A 19,504-nucleotide genomic window follows, 5' to 3' on the forward strand; every position below is an offset into this window, starting at 1 on the left:
TCTCCGCTTCTGAACGCCTTTCTCTTTTCCAGCCACAGCTTTTTGAGTTTAGGAGTAAACCAGGGTTTGTCATTGTTATAACTCACCCTGGTGCGTGATGGCACAATGCTGTCCTCACAGAAGTGGATATAGGAGGTGACAGTGTCCGTAAACTCGTCCAAGCTGTTAGAAGCAGCCTTCATTGTGTCCCAGTCTGTAGACTCCAAACACGTGCGAAGCTCCTCCACAGCCTCGTTGCTCCACAGTTTTTTAGTCCTCACAACAGGTTTGGAGAGCTTCAGCCTCTGTCTGTACGCGGGGATTAGGTGGATCATGACGTGGTCAGAAAGTCCGAGTGAAGCGCGGGGCACCGCGCGATAGGCCCCGCTGATCGTGCTGTAACAGTGGTCCAATGTCCTCTCCTCTCTGGTCGGGCATTTAATATACTGCTTGTATTTTGGAAGCTCATGGCTCAGATTGGCTTTGTTAAAGTCCCCAAGAGCAATGATGAGAGAGTCCGGGAATGTCCGCTCCGTGTGGAGAATCTGCTCCGCGAGTGCGCACTGAGCTGCCTGCGCATCTGCGTCTGGCGGGATGTAAACAGCGGCCAGGATGAATGAAGCAAACTCCCGCGGAGAATAAAACGGTTTGCAGTGGATAAAAAGATATTCCAGAGAGGAAGAGCAGTGCTGAGCAATCACTGTCACATCTGTGCACCAGCCACTATTGATGTAGAAGCAGAGACCTCCACCTTTGGACTTACCGGAGAGAGCGGCCTGCCGGTCCGCGCGCAGAAGATGGAAGCCCTCCAGTTTGAGCGCGCAGTCTGGGATGTTCTCACTGAGCCACGACTCCGTAAAACATAAGACACAGGAGGAGGCAAAGTCTCTGTTCATGCTTCTCATCAGGGCCAGTTCGTCAATCTTATTTCCGAGTGAGCGTACATTAGAAAGGAAGATCCCAGGAAGAGCGGTTCGCAGTCCGCGTCTCCTCAAACACACGAGTGCGCCGGCTCGCTTCCCTCTCTTTCGGCGTCTCGCTTTCCTGGTCAGAGTCAGCAGTAAATCTGCCGCAGATAATAATAATAATAATGGATACTTTATTGATCCCCATGGGGAAATTACTTGTTTTTCTCTGCATTTGACCCATTCACTCAGTGAAGCAGTGGGCAGCCCACTAAGCAGGCGCCCGGGGAGCAGTGTGTAGGGACGGTACCTTGCTCAGGGGTACCTCAGGGTAGCCGTTAAGTGGATTCGAACCGCCGACCTTCCGATCATGGGGCGACCACTTTACCTACTGAGCTATCCCTGCCCCTGCGACACATATTGGAAATAAATCCACAGGCGTTGTAGTCCTGTAGTTAAGGAGCTCTTCTCTGGTGTACGAATATCCAGAGGAGTGCCCAGACACAGAAGAAATGCACAAAAACAAAACAAAAGTAACGCACTGAAGCACCAGGGCGACCATCCGCGGCGCCATCTTGGATGCTTTGCCTTCATGTGCATGTCTGGGATTTAAGCAGTGGATTGACAATTGCATATTTCTGTTTAGTTTTACATTGCCAAGTGCAATGTAAAGCATCAGATCCAATGGTATACAGCAAACCACCACTGAATTCTAAAGCAATGGAGATGTGTGCTCTGGAGTGACAAGTCATGATTGTCCATCCGGTAACCTGATGGATTGGCGGTCACCAGGTGAATAGTATTTGTCTGACTGCATTGGGCCAAGTTTAAAGTTTGAATGGTCAAAAAAATTCCCCTAACACACTTCTAAACCTTCAAAGTCTTCCCAAAAGAGTTAAAGCCGTTACAGCTGCAGAGGGTTGATCAACATCATATAAAACTCAATGGATTAAGAATGGGATTTTACTCAAGTTCATATGTGTGTGAAGGCAGATCAGTGAATACTTTTGGCAATAGTGTGATAATACATAATTGAGGGGGTAATTTTAGACACAGCCAGCTGGTTTTTCTTTCATGAATCAAATGTTCTAGCATCAACATCTCTACACACCATGTTCACTCCTAAAAATATCAGGAGGGTCTATAGCTTTCATATAGATGCAACTACCAGTGTGATCTTTATTATTCTGTTAGGAGTGCTCCTGCATCCATCTCTGGAACTGGTACCTCTTGTGGATTTTCACTTATCATCTGTTTGTATTTACTCTTGAAAAATCCACCCTGGGAATGGAAGGAAAAACAAAATCAGTATTGGATATAGTAATCTCTAAAAAATTTTTTTTAACTGGACATGGTCACCAAAAACATTTTAAAGCTGTGTAATTAATTGAAAAAGCGTAAAAAGACTCTTTCACCTTATACAGGCCAGCAGTGATTAAAGCCAGAAAAGCCAGCCCTCCCAGGGCTCCTCCAACGATCGCTTTCGTGAAATCTGGCTGAGGATACACTTCTACTTCTGCCTCAATCTGAGAGATGAGGTGACAGAATGTGGATAAAATGTAAGATCCTAAATAACTGAAACAAGTTAAATATGTACTCACCTTGCGTACAGGAGAATTGTTATCAGACCCCGTTGAAAAGTAGATGTACTGGTTTTTGTCATACACCAGACTGGCTGTGCTGATCAAAAGGAATCTGGCAGACTGAAGTCCAATCTAAGAAAAAGCATTTAAAAATGGAATGTGTTGAGCCTAAATTAGGCATCGTTTGATATAAGAGGAACATTCTGTCTAAAGATTTAACCACATTACTAGTGCATATTCAGAAAAAGTTGCAAAATATATTGATAAAGCATTTAACCCAGACTTCCCATCAATTACCTGCTCTATCCATCCTGAACTGAGGTTGGCAGAAATTTCATATGTCCTACTCTGCAGTCTTCCCATAAATGTGTTGCACTTAAACACCCTGCACATGGCTACAGAGCAGTCCTGTGGGTGATTTGAAGAAAAACAAATGCAGCATAAGCTGTGATCCAGTGTAATGTGAATTTTTAATCTACAGTTAGGTTGAACGTAGACAGCTTAAATGCAAAGCTTACCACAGCTTTATTTTTTTGTATGTTTTCAACAAAATTTCTGACACTTGGTTCTTCATCATCTCCTCTCTGACAGTCTGAAATCTGAAACATATTTGATTTATTTTAGCTTCCATGGTCCCAATTTTGTCATACGGGTCCGTCCATACCAAAGCCATTTTTGGAGTTGGTAGAAAAATCTTCTGACATATATATTACCTGCAGGCCGCTCAAATTCACCCAAATGTCTTTTTCACCAAGCTTCACTGGAACCTTAATCACCACAGTGAAATTAAGGGTTCTGATATCATTTGTAACCTAAACGAGAAAGCAAAAGTATAACCAAGTATCATAGTTACGTCTAAATAATATAGTTAGCTTTTAAAAATACCAGTATATGCAGAAATTATAGCTGACCTTGACTGATTGTTGGACTGGTTTCTGCAAATCATTCATCCCAAATGTGAAATTGTTGTAACTGTGGGAGCTAAATATTAAATAAATATAAGTAAACATTTTGTCCATTTCTAAATGATCTATACACCACACACACACACACACACACACACACATATATATATATATATATATATATCAGGGGTGCTAGGATACTCGTATCGATATTGAACCGTTCTATACAGTGCTTTCGGTTCAGTACGCATATGTATTGAACAATACAATTTTTTTTTATTCCTTTGTTGTTTCAGCAACATTAAATTTAAAAACTGTACATTTGAGTTAAAATATATATTTATAATTTTAATAAATGACAAATTAAAAAAGCATGAACATTTTTTTGTATCGAAAAAACATCGAACCGTGACACCAAAGTATCGAACCGAACCGAACCGTGAATTTTGTGTATCGTTGCACCCCTAATATACATATATATATATATATATATATATATATATATATATATATATATATATATATATATATATATGTATATTGGAAGAACACGTACCTTTCAAATGTCATAAAAATGCTGTATTTCACATCAATTGATTTCTTTTTGTAGAGGTCACTTGTAGGGGCATGATCCTGATTTCCGCTAAAAAGAATAACTGTTATTATTTATAATGTATTTGTAGGCTATTGCATAAATGAGGGGTACCTGGGCCAAAGGAACCGTACAACAGTACCTGGTGGCATTTGCAGTTACAAAGATCTCCCTCTCAAGTTGACTGTTGGTGTCAATCCCATAGGAGACCGTGAAGAAAGCCTTAATTGAATGAAAGAGATTAGAATGAATCCTCTTTGTCTTTAAGCTGTGCAAAACTGAGGGGGAAAAAGACATGAAAAAGATCTTCTGCACAAAAAAATAAAACAGAAATGAAACCTTAGTTTTGCTTTTGAAAATTGGCTTGTCAATAGTGCAGTCTGTCCTTCCTTGTGATAAACCATCTTCACTGTCCAAGGAGTTGCACTCAATTCTTCCCTTTATTAAGAACAAAATAACTGGTAGATACAATGGGAGAGCAGCAGATCAGTGGTGACTAACACAGACTTGTTGCTGATGCTTTACCTGCTGAATCGTAAACTTCCTGTAGGAGAGTCCAGCTGGGTACGTGAGAATAACACGACTGTTGTAGGAGTTTTCTCCTCTGTTCTCCACTGTGACTGTGACATTCAAAAGCTCATCAATGCCCACTTTAACCTCTGAGGATCTGTAAGAGGATGAGGAAGCAGAAGAATAAAAAGGGAAGAAATTAAGGCAACTCCATCCATCCATCCATCCATCTTCTTCTGCTTATCTGGGGCCGGGTAGCGGGGGCAGCAGCAGCCCAAGCAGAGAAGCCCAGACCTCCCTCTCCCCAGCCACCTCCTCCAACTTGTCCGGGGGAACACCACGGCGTTCCCAGACCAGCCGAAAGACATGATCTCTCCAGTGTGAGATATAATCAATATAGATAGATAGATCAGATATACTTAAGGCTACTATCATTATAATATGCCTAATTAATATGTTAACATTTGCAGATGAGCACAAAATTTCAAACCACAACTGACCTATTAAGGAAACAAATTTGAAGATGTTTTTTAAGATTCATTTTTATTATCAGGATTTATTGCAAAGAATTGAAATTTGAAAGACTAGTTAATATAGAATAAATAATAAGCATTTTTTCCTCTGTAGTCAGTTTTAGCATGCTTTTCTTTTTTAGACATGGGACGTGATGATGATACCAGACATACAAGCAAAGCATACATGTTGTAACTGGGCCTCACCTGGTAAAGTTGAAATCCACTTTCAGGTGATCAACACATTTGTTGTCAGAGCCACAGCTGATCTCAAACTCTAACTGTGGAATAGGGCAAACTTTATATTATACATTATTTACAGACTAAATGAAACTTGTTATAGGTTGAAAGAAATGATGTACAGAGATGGCTCATAATTCCATTACATGATAAAAGTGCTGGTAAATAGTGCGTGACAATGCGTGGCAAATATATTTGTTTTGACAGATGATCAAAATACTTCCTAAAAATGCAATAATGACCAGAGATGACAACATCTACAAGATTTGTAACTGTGATAGCAAGTCCTATGGAAAAAATGAGATCACGCATTTGGCCTTTTGTATGGATGGGTCCAACTACATGTTTAAAATGAAAACATTTGAATAAACTGATGAACTATTTCATATCAAAAATTACAGCTGTTGTCAGTGTGAAATTGAATATTGACATGAGTAGAAATTATTATAACGTTCACAAGTTTCTTCCACAAAACTGTGTCTCAGTTTTCAACTCAGTTTTCAATCCTTTTCATCAAAAGGATGATGTATGATAAGGATTAATATAGCAGGAGAGGTAGAATTAATTATCAAACCTAAACATTCAAACCTCCTGCCAAGAGACACAAATTTGATATTCAAAACTATACTTAGTAGGTGATGTTTCAATCAGCTCTGTGTTACCAGTATTATCAAGCCAGGTTGCAATTAGAAGCATAAAACCCAGTTTTGTTGTTAATTAAATCGTTATTAGCACCAAACTCCTATTTGACAAAGATAGTGATTTATTGAGTCAAGTAGAGAGACATTCATCAGGAAGCAGAAGCAGAGAGATGTCCTTTTCATTATGAGCAACATACGGGACAGCCGTATTGCATGTTGTTGGAAATAATGGCCTACGCATCGGCTGAATGTCGATTGGTTGAAAAGTGAAATGGGAAGGGAGAAACAGTAAAGCTCACCAGGAAGGGAAGCAGCAGGAAAAAAACCAAACAAAAAAAACAAAACATCAGAAGTCAAAAATACAGCAGGAAAGGTTCAGACGGGGGCTGCTGTGGACACTTCTTTGTTTTTAATACTACATACAATACTATATTTCAGCTCTTTATTTTATAACTAAATTCTTTTGTGCATTTGGCTGATAGACTAAAAAAGTACATGCAAGAATAGACTATTCCCATGTGATCTGGTTTTAAGGCATTTCACAGCAGAGAATTGTCTGTCTTAAGAGTTTTTAATTATCTTTTTTTATTTACCAACTCTGGGGAATTTGTTATTTTAGATTTTAGATCTTTGATACTGTCAATCACAGTATTCTTATTTCTTGTCTCAAGCACTGTGTGGGGGTAAAAGTCGCAGCTTTAGAGTGGTTTAGGTCATACTAACTTCTCAGAAAGATGTTTTAAGGTCCTTTCTGGGGCTCAAATTCTCGTTCTGCACCACTCCTATGTGGAGTTCCACAAGATTCTGTTCTTGAGCCGATTCTTTTCTCTTTGTGTTTACTTCATCTAGGGTGAATTCTGAAAAGATTCGATATGTCTTTCCAGTTCTACGCTGAAGATTCCCAAACCCATTTGCCCCTGAAAGCAAATTACTGCTTCTCATTAAAATTTGTTTGAACATTTTGATGGCATCAAAACCTGATGGCCTCACTTTTTTTTTTAGTTTAATGAGAACACGATTAAGGTCCAGTTGTTCTGGTGTGGGAAAATGGACAGCAACTTAAAACTGGACAAACAGATTAATTCTATTTTAATACGTTTTTTTTTTTTTCAACTGAGGCTTGTTTCTATGGTCAAGACCTTCTTTGTTTTATGTGCAGCACTTTATAATTAATTTGGATTTGGAGGCACAACTGCAGTACAACGCTCTCCAGAGGTACTGGTTACTGGTTGTGTGTGCATTTCACAAAGACTAGGCTCAGCTGCCCAGTTAAAAAGTTAGCGTTCTTTTCAGGATTACTTACAGGATAAGTGGTTGTTGTTCGAGCCTGTGGTGCGAGACTTGGTCTGAGTTGTGTGTTTGAGGGTAAACCATCAAATGTAAATTTCAGCTCATTGGAAAGTGCATTGAGTGCATCTTCTGGACAGGCCTGCAAGAAGAGGGCAATAGTAGGATCTATGTTAGAGGATTCTTAAGTTGTAGTAGTTTTTTTTTTTTTTTACTGCTGGTATTTGGTTTTACCTCAATGACAAATGTGACAGTTGAGCACTGTTTGCCATTTAATTCAACAGTAAGTGAGCTGGACTCCTCTCGTTGTTTCCCATTGACGAAAGCTCGGTTGTTTGGAGGTTTACGAGTGGCATCCGGTGTTAAAGTATAATTAATCCTTGCTTGAGCATCAAAGTCTGGAAATCAAAGTTTGATATTAGAAATGTATACAACTAAAAAAATATCTGATAGCTTTGGCTTTCTGGTTTAGAAAACTGAAGAAAATGATGAACCTGTGTTGACTGTAGATATTGTACTCATAGTAAAGCAGATGTTAGCTGTGTTCTTCAATGGTTTTGAGCAGTCTACATTCTGTGTAGGGATCTGGATTGGGCTGAATGACACCTCAGCTTTCACCATTACTATGGGTCTTGATCTGGAATTTAGGAAAACAAAGAAGAACCACATTTAGGTTTTTAAAATTTGGTGTTCTGACCTGAATTAAGAAAAGACTTCCCCACAGTGTAAACTAGTTCTACCAACAACATTAGCTCTCAAAAGTCAGATATGATCAGATATGTTGTTATTGACAATTAATGATTTATGGAATGAGTCTTGGTAAATCATTCAATAGAATGCTTTTTTTAAATGGAATATCTATGTAGTTTTGCAGACACCCAATTTCCGTCAAAGGAAGGTGTTAACATATTTTTCGGACCATAAGGCACACCAGATTATAAGGCGCAAAAAAAATAAAACAGTCAGATAAGTCAAACTTTACTCAACTCATTCTTCTTGCTTCCCCCACCTCCGTACAATTGATTCATTAATGCTGTATTCTCTCGCAGCTGCTCTTGTTGTGGTCCTGGGTCAGTGACCCAGTGTTTTTGGAGTTTTGTACTTTTGGTTTTTGGTTTTTTCTCTTGGTGTCAAGTTCTTTAGTTTTTTAGTGTTTCTTGAGTTCTAGTTTTAGGGTTTGTTATGTGGCTTCCCTGTGTTCTGTGCTTTCTGTTTTATTGTGAAGGTCTATGTCTTATGCCAGTGTGTTCAGCTTGCATTTCCCCCATCTTGTCTTGTATTTATAGTGTGTGTTCTCTTGTGTTTGTCACTGGTTCGTCTGTGTCGTCTCCCCTGCATCTTCCTGCATCCCCGTCTAAGGCTTTTAGGTTTCAGGTTAGTTTTGTTAGTCATTCCCAGTTTAGGTTATATTTAGGTTTTGTTTTTGATTGCCGTGTTTCTGTTTGTGCCACCAATGTTTAAGCTCGCTCACATCCAAGCCTGTGCCAGCATTTGGGTCCTTTCTCACACACACCATACGACTGCTGGCACAGCCATGACAGCTCTGTTCCCTTGTTCTGGACCTGAAAACAGGGTTTGATCTTTGCTTTCATTCTATAATACTGGACTTATTTTTCTACAAAGATTTGAGCTTTGAGAGTGTTTAAACAAGAGAGAAAAGTGTGAAAATGTTCGTGCCTGCCTGAGAAAAGTGTATAAAGTGTGTAGTGAGGGGTTTTACAGCCTTAAAGCATCTATAATAATAGTAAAAAATAAAGCTGGCTTCTTCGTGGATTTCACCTATTTTTATTTTTAGAAAGTGTCTCCCGCGATAAACGAAGGACCACTGTATATGTATTCAATTGAACATCCTAAATCTCTTATCATGAATACTTCGATGGTTATATAAAACAAATGCGCTATTCATATAATAAGGAGTTTTCAACCAGTCCAAAACTTTTGCACACAAATACGATCATCAGGGTTGCACATTAAAAAAAACGGTAGAAATATGATGGACAACAATACTGACTAGACTATCTTGGACTTACCTCAGTAAAACAACTCTACCCTTTGAACCCACCGCTAAGTCAGGAAGTTTATCACCGCTCTGATCAAAAGACGACTGACTGATTGATAAACCAAAGAACTTCAGTCCTGACTGGACCTCAGAGCCAGTAATTCTCTGTGTACATGGAAATATTTTATTAATCACTCTGCATAGTGTGGCTTTGCATAATAGATGCATTTAATAATCTTTGTGAGTTCTTTGATGCTGTGTACCTGTGAGTAAGTAGGACTGATTCTTTCGCCCCCTTCACTGTGGAATATGTAGATGCTGCCTTCACCGTCATTCTCCAAAGGTGCTCCAACTGCCAAATCCCTGAATCCATCTGAGTTTAGATCAGGCAGCACAGCAAGAGAAGAGCCGAACCTTCCTTTGACAGCTGCATGTCCTCTTAGTATCAACGGATCATTAAAATTACACTCCACAAACTAAAAGGAGGAGAGTGAACATTTTAAGATCAGATGATTAAAACCTGGCAAATAAACTGATAAATTTAATTACAGTGAATAAAACTGTGACTTACCAAACCAATTAGTCTGCAAACATAAACTCTTCCCTCTCTATCAGGCTCCATGTACATTGGGGCTGATATGAAGATTAGATCAGTGATGTCATCGTTGTTTATGTCCATGGCACACACCTCTGCCCCGAAATATTCACCAGTCTGATACTGTGTAAGGAACAAATTATTAAATAAAAAAAATCACAAAGGAAATCTAAGGAGCTTGGAAAGAATGTTACTGAACTTTGTGAAGTTTTGTGAAGACTTTTCACCTCTCATCCAAGAGGTCTCTTCAGTTCTCAAACTAAAATGTGGAGAGCCCCAGGTATTTAAACCTTAATTGGGGTTGTCCTCTAAGAGGGTCATTGACTCATCACCTTTTGGTTTTAGAACTTAAGATGCCTCTTGAATGAGATGTGAAATGTTTTCACAAAACTAAAATAAGCCCTTTTTTCTTCCCAGGCCCCTAGTCTACCATGACCTGGATGAATGACAATCTAAACAGATATAAAGAAAAATGACAACAGTTTTAATTTCAGAAAATAATTTATATATAGTTCACTATTTTAATTTTCAAAACATTCAGATATGACAAGCTTTAGATACATACTTGTGATAACAAGGGCTCAATCTTTTGGTTTTCAAAGCTTTGTCTGTTAACAGCGACCACAACTCCTCTGTGTTTATATCTTGGAGCACCAACAACTGTCAGTGAACCAGTTTGGGTTTTAGCAGTGGCCATGGAGTAACCTAGAATTTAGGTAGTCAAAGAGAAAGACAGACTAAGAGACTTAGACTTAGAGCTTTTTATTGTCATTGTGCAGTTTCTTGCACAGCAAAATTGGGCAGCTGAACCACAAAGGTGCTAAAGTAAGAAGAAGAGAAACCAATATACAACGAAGGCGGAAAATAAATAAATAATTAAATAAATAGAATAAAATAAAAAACTGTATATGTATACATATGTGAGTGGAACTATATACATGGTGTATGTGTAGGAAACACTGAAACAGACTGGGACCAAAATAATTGCACATGAGCCAAAAATATTGCATTGAGATTCATTCAGATTCATCATCCGATTAAATTTTTGTCCATTTTGCAAAAGTATGCCTGAACAGATGTGTATGAGTTAGATTGATAATAATAATAATAATAATAATAATAATAATACATTTTATTTGAAAATGCCTTTCAAAACACTCAAGGACGCTGTACACAGCAGAATAATAAAAGCAACATAAAAGCAAGCAGTTTACACAATAACAAAAGCATAAGACATAAAGCAAATTTAAAATAGCAGAGTGGAGAGGTTATGTGGGATAAGCTATTTTGAATAAGTGAGCTTTGAGTCGGGACTTAAAGTGAGAGAAGGAAGTGATATTTCTTAAATCAGGAGGTAGGGAATTCCAGAGTCGAGGAGCAGAGCAGCTGAATGCCCTGCACCCCATGGCAAGACGGGGAGACGGGACAGAGAGAGAAAGAGAAGAAGATCTGAGATGGTGATCTGAACCAGATCAGAGAGATATAGAGGAGAGAGATGAATAGCCTTAAATGTATACAAGAGTATTTTGAAATTGATGCGATATTTGACCGGGAGCCAATGAAGCTGCTGCAGGACAGATAAAACTGTAATATTCTTACCAAGATAACTGTCAGGCTCCAAATACACGTCCTCGTATGTTTTCAGCTTCTGGCCTCCTGTTGTGTATTGCACGTAGCCTCCCTTCCACTGGTTTGCACCAACAATAGACATCTGAATTCCCTACAGTGCAGACAGGAAATACATTTTATATACAATTTATTAAACTGATTTAACTATATAATTGTATATTTGCTTTTAGATCATAAAAAGTGGCACAAAGGCACATGTGAGACTTTTTTTCAATGACTACACTGTCTGGTGAGTTTCAGGTAGTTTTAATTACCTCAGGCACATAAACTGCACTGAATCCTTCTTGAGACATTTCCATTTTCAGTGACTGTCCACTGGTTTGAGATCCTGTCAAAATAAGTGAGATGATAAAATATACAAGATACATCAAACTCCATTTCACTTCAAAAGTTATTCTTTGATTATACTTCAAGTAATAATAATAATAATCATCATAATAATTAAATTAATGAGGGAGCAGCTCAAAGGAGCATTTAATATAATGTAACCAATTTTAATTGTTGTAGCAATTACAGGAATTTTTCCAAATCATAATAATAAATATGTTTGTACCTTCAACTGAAATTTTGTCCTGCAGATTCTGTCTTATTATTTCAAGTGCATTAAAGTTCTTCACTTGAAACACATGTTTGTCTGAGGGAGACGATGCAATGGTGTCCAGTTCTCGTTTTGCTTTTTGCTCAGTAAATGCGTTCCCCACCTAGGGGTTGTTGGGAAAACATATGCTTGAGTTAATAATTTACATTTAACTTTTTCACCCCCTTATAATGAAATGTAGAAAGCGGTATCATATTCTGAACTTTGATTAGAACCCAAATCCATGTTAACATTTATGTCATGCTCTAAAAAGAACTTCCAGAACTGGCAATATTTGCATTTTCCACAGTATTTAAAATAATTTGTGAAAGAATGGGTCACTTTCTTCCTTTCTATATATTCCATGATTGACTGTATTATTTCAAAGTGGAGCATTTAGGAAGCAAAGTGGAGTAGTAGGAAGCTACTTCATTTAGCAATGAAGTAGCAGACCACATAAAATTACAGAGTGGGGTCACTGAGCTATTACTTTTCTCCAATTTGCATAGCATCATGTAACTTTAGACTGGCAACTGACCAAAACACATTATCAGTGTGCAACTCCACATTCTGCAAGTTGAAATAATGGACTTACCCCAATAGCAAATCGAACAATGTTTTTATTCTTTGCAAGCTGTACTGAACCTCCCAGATCACTCCTATCATTAGATTCTCCATCAGTAATTACTATCAAGACCTTCTTCACATCTGGTCTGGACCTTCTGTGTGATGTGAAAACATTTTCCCTGGAGAAGAAAAGAAGAAAAAGAAAAAACAAACAAAATAAATTTCAACACAAACCATCTTGCACTCAGGGGGTAAATTGCATGTGCTATTAGTATTTCACCATGTTTTTTTCTTGATGCAGCTCTGCTGGTATTGTAATTTAGCCTTCAAAGGATACATCTATGTACATTATCTCTTTTGAAGATCTTGCATTAGTCCACACAGTACTTAGTGTGTTCAGATTCACAGAAAGAAATCATCTGAACAGGAAGTCTTGACAATGAGTTAATTTTCATGTAATTTCAGTAATATCAGGACACCCCTTACACAAGATGTCTGATGGCCTTAGCAGTAAAAGTGGCTCCCCTGTGCTGAGATATTCCATCAATGTCAGTCGCAACTGATCCAGATGAGGAAAATTTCTTAAAATAAAAATGAACCTGTGGTGAACGTGAGAACTGGGAAACAGAAAACTGCAAAAAAGGGAAGAAATAATATTTAAAACATATGAAATTGTCATGAATTGTGAAGCCAAATTCAAATAAGAATGCAAATATTCTGTATCACCTGTGCATCAATTGAGAGAAATGACTGGATTAGACCTTTCACAAACTTCTTCATTGTTTGAAAGTCTCCACTAGAAACACTTCCTGAACCATCCAACAGAAAGGCAATGTCTACTTGCGGCGGGCACACTACCAAAGACATGGATTTAAAATGAAATTATTTTTATGGGTTTAATTTTTTATCATTTTTCCCCTCACACTTTAATCATGAAAACAAAATGATTTGGAGCCTTTCAGTAAATCTACTATGAATACTACATACTTAGACAAACCTCTCTTTGATGTCCTCTTGAAAAAATTGAGAGGGAATAAATATAATCATATTTAAAATCATAACACTCAGTCACTTTCAGATTAAATGATTAATTAAATGAGTTTGATCAAAAAAATGCTTATAGGGATTTTACTAAAGCCTTAATTTTTTTAAATGTATTTTTAGGTACTTGAGAGTGATTTTGTACATTTGCACATTTTGTACATGTAGTGTATATGAAATTGCTTCGTATTGCAGAAATATAACATGCTAAATTTTGTAACTCATCTGATTACTATATTAAATATATAATAATCACACTACAGTTACAGTTATGTTGTTACATGTGTCACAAAGGTTCTTAAAATATCTGCAAGATATGGGATTAGAAAAACAAAGCATCAGGTGGGATTTTTTCTTCCTGTACATTTGTGTTACAATCATAGGCAGCATTGAATCAGCTGATTTCAGTTGATTTGCAGGGAGGTGAAAAATGGTAGAGATGGCTACAAATTTCAATGTTGATGACATAAGGGGAGAGGTGGAAAGTAACAAAGTACAAATATTTCATAAATAAATATTCACAAATATTCATAACTTTATTTTCAGGTATCTTACCAACTTTAATTGAGCATTTATTTTTCTGACAAATTTTTAATCTTACAGCTGTTGGGATTAAATAATTTGCAGTGCCTCAATAATGTTATTCTTTTTTATTAATAATACGTGTTATAAAGTTATATAGTGTAGTACAAAGTGGACACAGCCCTGAAAAATAAAGGCATTAGTCCATGTGTCCTTGGGGAGTAGAAAGCTGCAGACTCTCACTCATGCTTGACTGGGAAAATGCAGATAAGAAGGGACCATCTTTAGTGGAAAGTTAGACACTGTTGTTTAGACTAGAATGAGAGAGCTTCTGTAATAAAACTGTTAGGGGCACATCACCATTTTGTCTGATCTTCTTTTCTGTGCATCTTTGCTGACTTTATAAATGCCCAATTAGGATAACCACATGTTTTAAGTGCTTCCTTTACATGTGTGTGTTCCTTCTTTTTCCCTTCAGGCTTAGAGGGAACATATTCTGCTCGGTGGTGTAGGGTCCTGATTAGGACCCTGATTCAATGTTGATTCTGTTCTTTGCAACAGAATCAACTTTTGGATTTACTTACCTGGATGATTGAGCATCAGAGATGGGCAGTAAAGCGTTACTGTAATCCGATTACTTTTTTCAAGTAACGAGTAAAGTAAGGGATTACTGTTGCAAAAACGGTAATTAGATTACATTCCCGTAGGAACGCTGCATTACTGCGTTACTAAAACCATGATTTTTTTTTGCGAGAATGTCTCATGACAGTGACGTAAGCAAGTGCGACGTTCTTGACAACAGCTGTGTGCAGATCAACAATGGGTAATATATCGAGTGCGGGAGAGAGTATGAGCATGCAGCGTTTAAGTACTAAGTGGAAGTACTGACCTTACTTTAAGTTTGATTCCATAAAAAGTGACAAAAACATTAGTGTCCGTTGAAAGAAAACTTCTTTTTACAGCGAAAAAACCCCCCTAAACTTCCAAGCAAGCACCGAGTGCGCTACGACGTAATGGGAAACTCACAGAGAAACTCACGGATTCTTCCACTGACCGCTGCGGCACACCTGCACCAGGGTCAACCTCCGCCTACCCTACTCCTGCTTTACAGGTGAAAATAGAGCAAAAGGACCGCTGAGTCTTTGACTTTATTTATTTTCTGCTGTGTTTTACTTGCATCTATTTGAAAGACTGAGTGTAAACACAAAAAATATATATATATTTTTTATGTGTTGGAATGTGCAGAAAATAGGTTTAAATGTTAAACAAATTTCTTCCAGTCAGAGAATGTTGCAGATAATTAAATTTTTGCTTGATGCATAAAGTTAAAAGATTAAAACTAATAAAACAAGTTTTAAAAAGGGACTTTTCCATTTGATTACATTTTGTATGATGGATTATGCAGAAAAAGTAGAATTGGGCTGAAAGATCTATCGCTTTATCACCTATTCAGGTTGTAAATCGTGTTTTTAAAAAGGAACTAAGTAACTAGGTAATTAATTACTTTTGAAAATAAGTAATCAGTAAAGTAACGGGATTACTTTTTGGGGAAGTAATCAGTAATTAGTTACTGATTACTTTTTTCAAGTAACTTGACCAACACACTGTTGAGCATGCATCGAGACTTATGAGGGGAAAAGAACCTTTACATCAAAGCTTTATTTTGCTGTGGCTTTGAATTATGTTAATATCACAATTATGTGATAATTATGTAATTATTGTAAATTATTTCTAATTAAGATTGAGAGATCATACAAGCACAGAGATTGTTATAACACTGCATTCAGGTATAAAATACACATGTTTTTTGGAGCTTGTTTTTTTTTTTTTTTTTATGAGGCACTAGGACTAACGATTATATGTACATAAAAATACATACAAATTAAATTTACCATTACCTTGAAGAGAAGAAGGTACAGGTGGTCCAAATCTATTAGAAGGGTCTATCTCAAAGCACACACCATTGTACATGGTGATACTTTTGCAGTCCTTTGGAATGGTTGGACCACACACCTGAAAGGAGACAAAGTCAAGTTATCATTCATGTCAGTGGTTCTTTCCATATATGATTAAACATCACAAAAAAATGTAAATAAAAAAAAAAACTGTTGTCAGAATCTGCTGATTTTTTTTTTAAACTTAATCTGTTTAAAGAAACCATGCCAATCTTACCGCATTACCATAAAATGTTCCATGTTAAAGGTCCTCAAAGTATAGAAAGTACAGAAATGTGTCCTTTTAATCCTTTTTTTTAAACTTAATTATTTTTCCAGCATTGAAGAGCCCCCTTAATTTCCTCAATACATTATACATCCATGTATTTGTCCTGTGTCTTATGTGAGTAGTTATAATTTAGGGGGAAAATTCAAAAGTATAAAGAATAAACATTTTCATGATTTAAATATGGCAAAGTTATTGTACCCAAAACATCAACTGAGTCTGTGGGGGGCAGCTGGGAGGCACACAGATTTGTCATGGAATGACTATGAATTTTCTCATTATAAGAAGATCTCTGAGACAAAAAGGAGACAGGATTATGATCCGCAGTTTGTAAACTCACCACAGTGTTTTGTGCTGTGGGATCACTTTTCATTGTCAAACCAAGAGACATGTTGACTGCAAAACCTGGTGCTGCATTGAAAGCATTCAATATTTGTTAAAATGATCATAAAAGAAGAAAGGAATAAAACAAGTGAAACTAATGACTGAAAAGCATCATAAGATAAAAATAAATAATTAATCAAACACTTCCCTATTTGCCATGATAACTATCAAAAGCTCCCTTAACTTTATATTGTAAACAAGAGATAAACACGATGGTGTTAACATTCCTTTGTCTGGCACATTTTCAACAAGAAGGGATGAAAAACAGAATTCAATTTCAGTATTACTTCATTTTAAAACTTTGAAAATTAGATTTTTTTTTTATTGGTTTAGTGAATATAAAATTTTAAGGCTGTGCCAGGACCTGTAGAAAACATTATTAATCACAAAATACTTACTGCAAGAGTTATACAGTAGGACATCCCATGAAAATGTTTAGAAATTAGTGGTTACCTACCTTGCAATTGTATATTTTGGCAGTTTTGGGCAGAGGTATTGCACCTAAATATTTCTCCTCTTCCATTTTGTGAATACTGTTCCAGTGGAGCACTGATGAGCAAACTAGGAAAATAAATACAAACAATGATGTTAGTCTAGAGAGCAAACTTTGGTTGCATAAACTACAAGTATTGTATGTTTACTTATTGCTATGTGGCATAACAGAGGTGGTAGTTCAAATAACAGCAGTAATCTTAAACAATCTTGTTGGTTAACATTCAATATTCAACACAACAGTGCAAGTTTTAGCTTACTCTGATTGGCTCTGCACCACCTGGTAGCCAAAACCAGCAGCAGAGTTACTCAGGGTCTTCCAAGCCACGGGATCAATATTGAAACAAAGTGCAGCTTTTAACACTGAGAATCAAAGAAGGAAGAGCATCAATAACATTTTTAGAGCCACTGTAAAGGATGATAATGCCATTATAGCATCTCTAATTATAATTGTTTATATGCAGTATAAGAGTAAGAAGCAACTAATTCAGTCGATGAGTTGGTTTAATTCTTTTCTTAACTGCAGATTTCTTTCATTAACACTAGGAAGCGCCAAAGTCACATATCAACACAGAAACTTAAACATTTTCTGATATGATTACTGTACAGTGAAAATCTCATACCACTGCAACCATGCATAACAAAGTCTTTGTTCAGTATAAGTTCTGTTAAACAAAGTCTTCCTTTTTTTAGATGTTAAAAGCAGTCAGTATGACACTGTATAATGCTAACTTTTTTTAATTTCCCGTTTTTCTGCATGCAGCAGTATTCAACAACAACAGCAGCAGCTTCATGATTTTGTAGTTTCCAGAATCTAAAAATATTTAATATTTATACCTCATCAGCATGAGACTCAACTTCTGTTTCTTGTTATGGCCTTAGAAGAGTTAAATAAAAGACTCTCATAGATTCCCCTCAGCATTTATTCTCTCTTGCATATGCTATTTACATTAAATATAAAATATAACCACAGTAGGAAAGTTGGGTGCAGTGTCAGAATACCATACAGTAAGTAAGCCTCACATTTTCTGTAGACCTCAACAAAACAGACAGGTCTATATAATGACTTCATAACTTCATACAATGATTATTTTGGATTATTTCAGCTTGTTTTAATCAAGTTTTACCATTTATTAATAATCAAGAATTTATTTTTTTATAATGATGACTTATGAAATACTTTTTCACTCAGTACACTTCTATAACAGAGAAACATCTTAGTAATGAACCAATTTTTACAGTCAGAAGTTACACATACAGTCACTGAGCTTATCACACATTTCAGAGGGTTTGGTTCACAGGGGATAAAATATAAGGAAATGGGCATTACAAACATATTTTGAGATGATATAGGTTCACTAACTAACAATCAATGTTAGATCTTAACCCTTTCACGCATAGTGAATTTCACTACAGTGGACAGCTATTCCAAGGCTGTTTTCTTGTATTTGTGTCAGTGTTGATGGTTTACTTGCGCATAAACCACTCTACTGGACACTGATGTGTCACTCCATACACATCAGTTGCTCATCTTAGTGAACATGTAAAAACCTCTTTGAAAAGTACATGTTTAAAAAATGAAGTTCAAAAATCTTTTTTTTTTCATGCCTAAAGATAAATTGACTGGACGATTGAAGTTGTCATGATTCATGCATGAAAAGGTTAATACTACTCATTGTACTTTTTTTAAATTTAAAATGTGTCTGTATTGTATTTACCAGAAACATGATTTTCATTCATTTCCACTGTTTGCAGACATTGATAATTAGAAAACGATAGAATAAATCTGAAGGCACCAGTTTGTCTTACCTGACAAGAATAATGTAGCACTTATTATCCAGTCCATTTTGTCACTGCCAAGGAACGAGGGTAATGATAGATGAACGTGAACCTACTTCTGCTGATAGTGTGAGCTGCAATCAAAAATGCAGAACTCATAAAGCAACCTCTCAAAGCTAAGACAGTCAGTTAGAGGAACTCTTACGTAGGAGTTGCTACAGTATTAATAACACTGTGTCTTTGATGCTACACAACACTGTGGTGGTGTCATTTACATTTTATTTAAAAAAATCATCAACTTGGTTTTAATCAAACAATAGAAACAGATATAATAAACAACATTGGAAGTTTATTACTTTTGGAGCCACAAGATGAAATTACTGTAATCATGAATAATAATTAAAATAATTAACAGCCAAAAAAACACAAGAGGAAACAAGGCACAAGAACTCGCAATTAAATAAACACAGAGACACAGAGGGAGACGGGGCAAAGACACAATGGGGAATCTAATAAACTTAATCTAACAACCTAGGAATCTTAGA

At 36.7% G+C, this 19,504-nt stretch overlaps 1 protein-coding gene across 1 annotated transcript; it reads right to left on the reverse strand.

The window, feature by feature from the left end:
• Nucleotides 1-2,066: 2,066 nt before the first annotated feature.
• On the reverse strand, nt 2,067-19,026 carry LOC146626603 (integrin alpha-M-like). Its single transcript, XM_085361818.1, has 30 exons — nt 18,990-19,026; nt 17,441-17,543; nt 17,146-17,249; nt 16,645-16,715; nt 15,983-16,097; nt 13,248-13,375; nt 13,008-13,153; nt 12,550-12,700; nt 11,931-12,078; nt 11,632-11,705; nt 11,348-11,468; nt 10,314-10,453; nt 9,725-9,871; nt 9,417-9,629; nt 9,185-9,318; nt 7,649-7,791; nt 7,389-7,552; nt 7,171-7,296; nt 5,194-5,267; nt 4,490-4,631; nt 4,304-4,402; nt 4,107-4,186; nt 3,929-4,015; nt 3,379-3,448; nt 3,181-3,279; nt 2,986-3,066; nt 2,765-2,875; nt 2,486-2,599; nt 2,300-2,410; nt 2,067-2,165 (listed from the first exon to the last, which is right to left on the reverse strand). Exons 1-30 carry the CDS (start codon nt 19,024-19,026, stop codon nt 2,067-2,069), a joined length of 3,432 nt encoding a protein of 1,143 aa, XP_085217944.1.
• Between the last annotated feature and the right edge of the window lie 478 nt (nt 19,027-19,504).

The sequence above is a fragment of the Diplotaxodon limnothrissa genome, linkage group LG8 (assembly GCF_057381915.1).
Source record: "Diplotaxodon limnothrissa isolate DT_005_m linkage group LG8, D_limnothrissa_male_GT1.1, whole genome shotgun sequence".
NCBI classification, from domain to species: domain Eukaryota; kingdom Metazoa; phylum Chordata; class Actinopteri; order Cichliformes; family Cichlidae; genus Diplotaxodon; species Diplotaxodon limnothrissa.

What these genes read in the sequence shown, in the direction of transcription:
- LOC146626603 (XM_085361818.1), bottom strand. Translation starts at nt 19,026, where the DNA reads ATGGACTGGATAATAAGTGCTACATTATTCTTGTCAG. An exon ending in TTGTTCGATTTGCTATTGGG is followed by an intron (nt 12,079 to 12,549) that starts GTAAGTCCATTA and finishes AACAACCCCTAG; the next exon opens with GTGGGGAACGCATTTACTGA. An exon ending in CAGTCCAACAATCAGTCAAG is followed by an intron (nt 3,280 to 3,378) that starts GTCAGCTATAAT and finishes TTTCTCGTTTAG; the next exon opens with GTTACAAATGATATCAGAAC.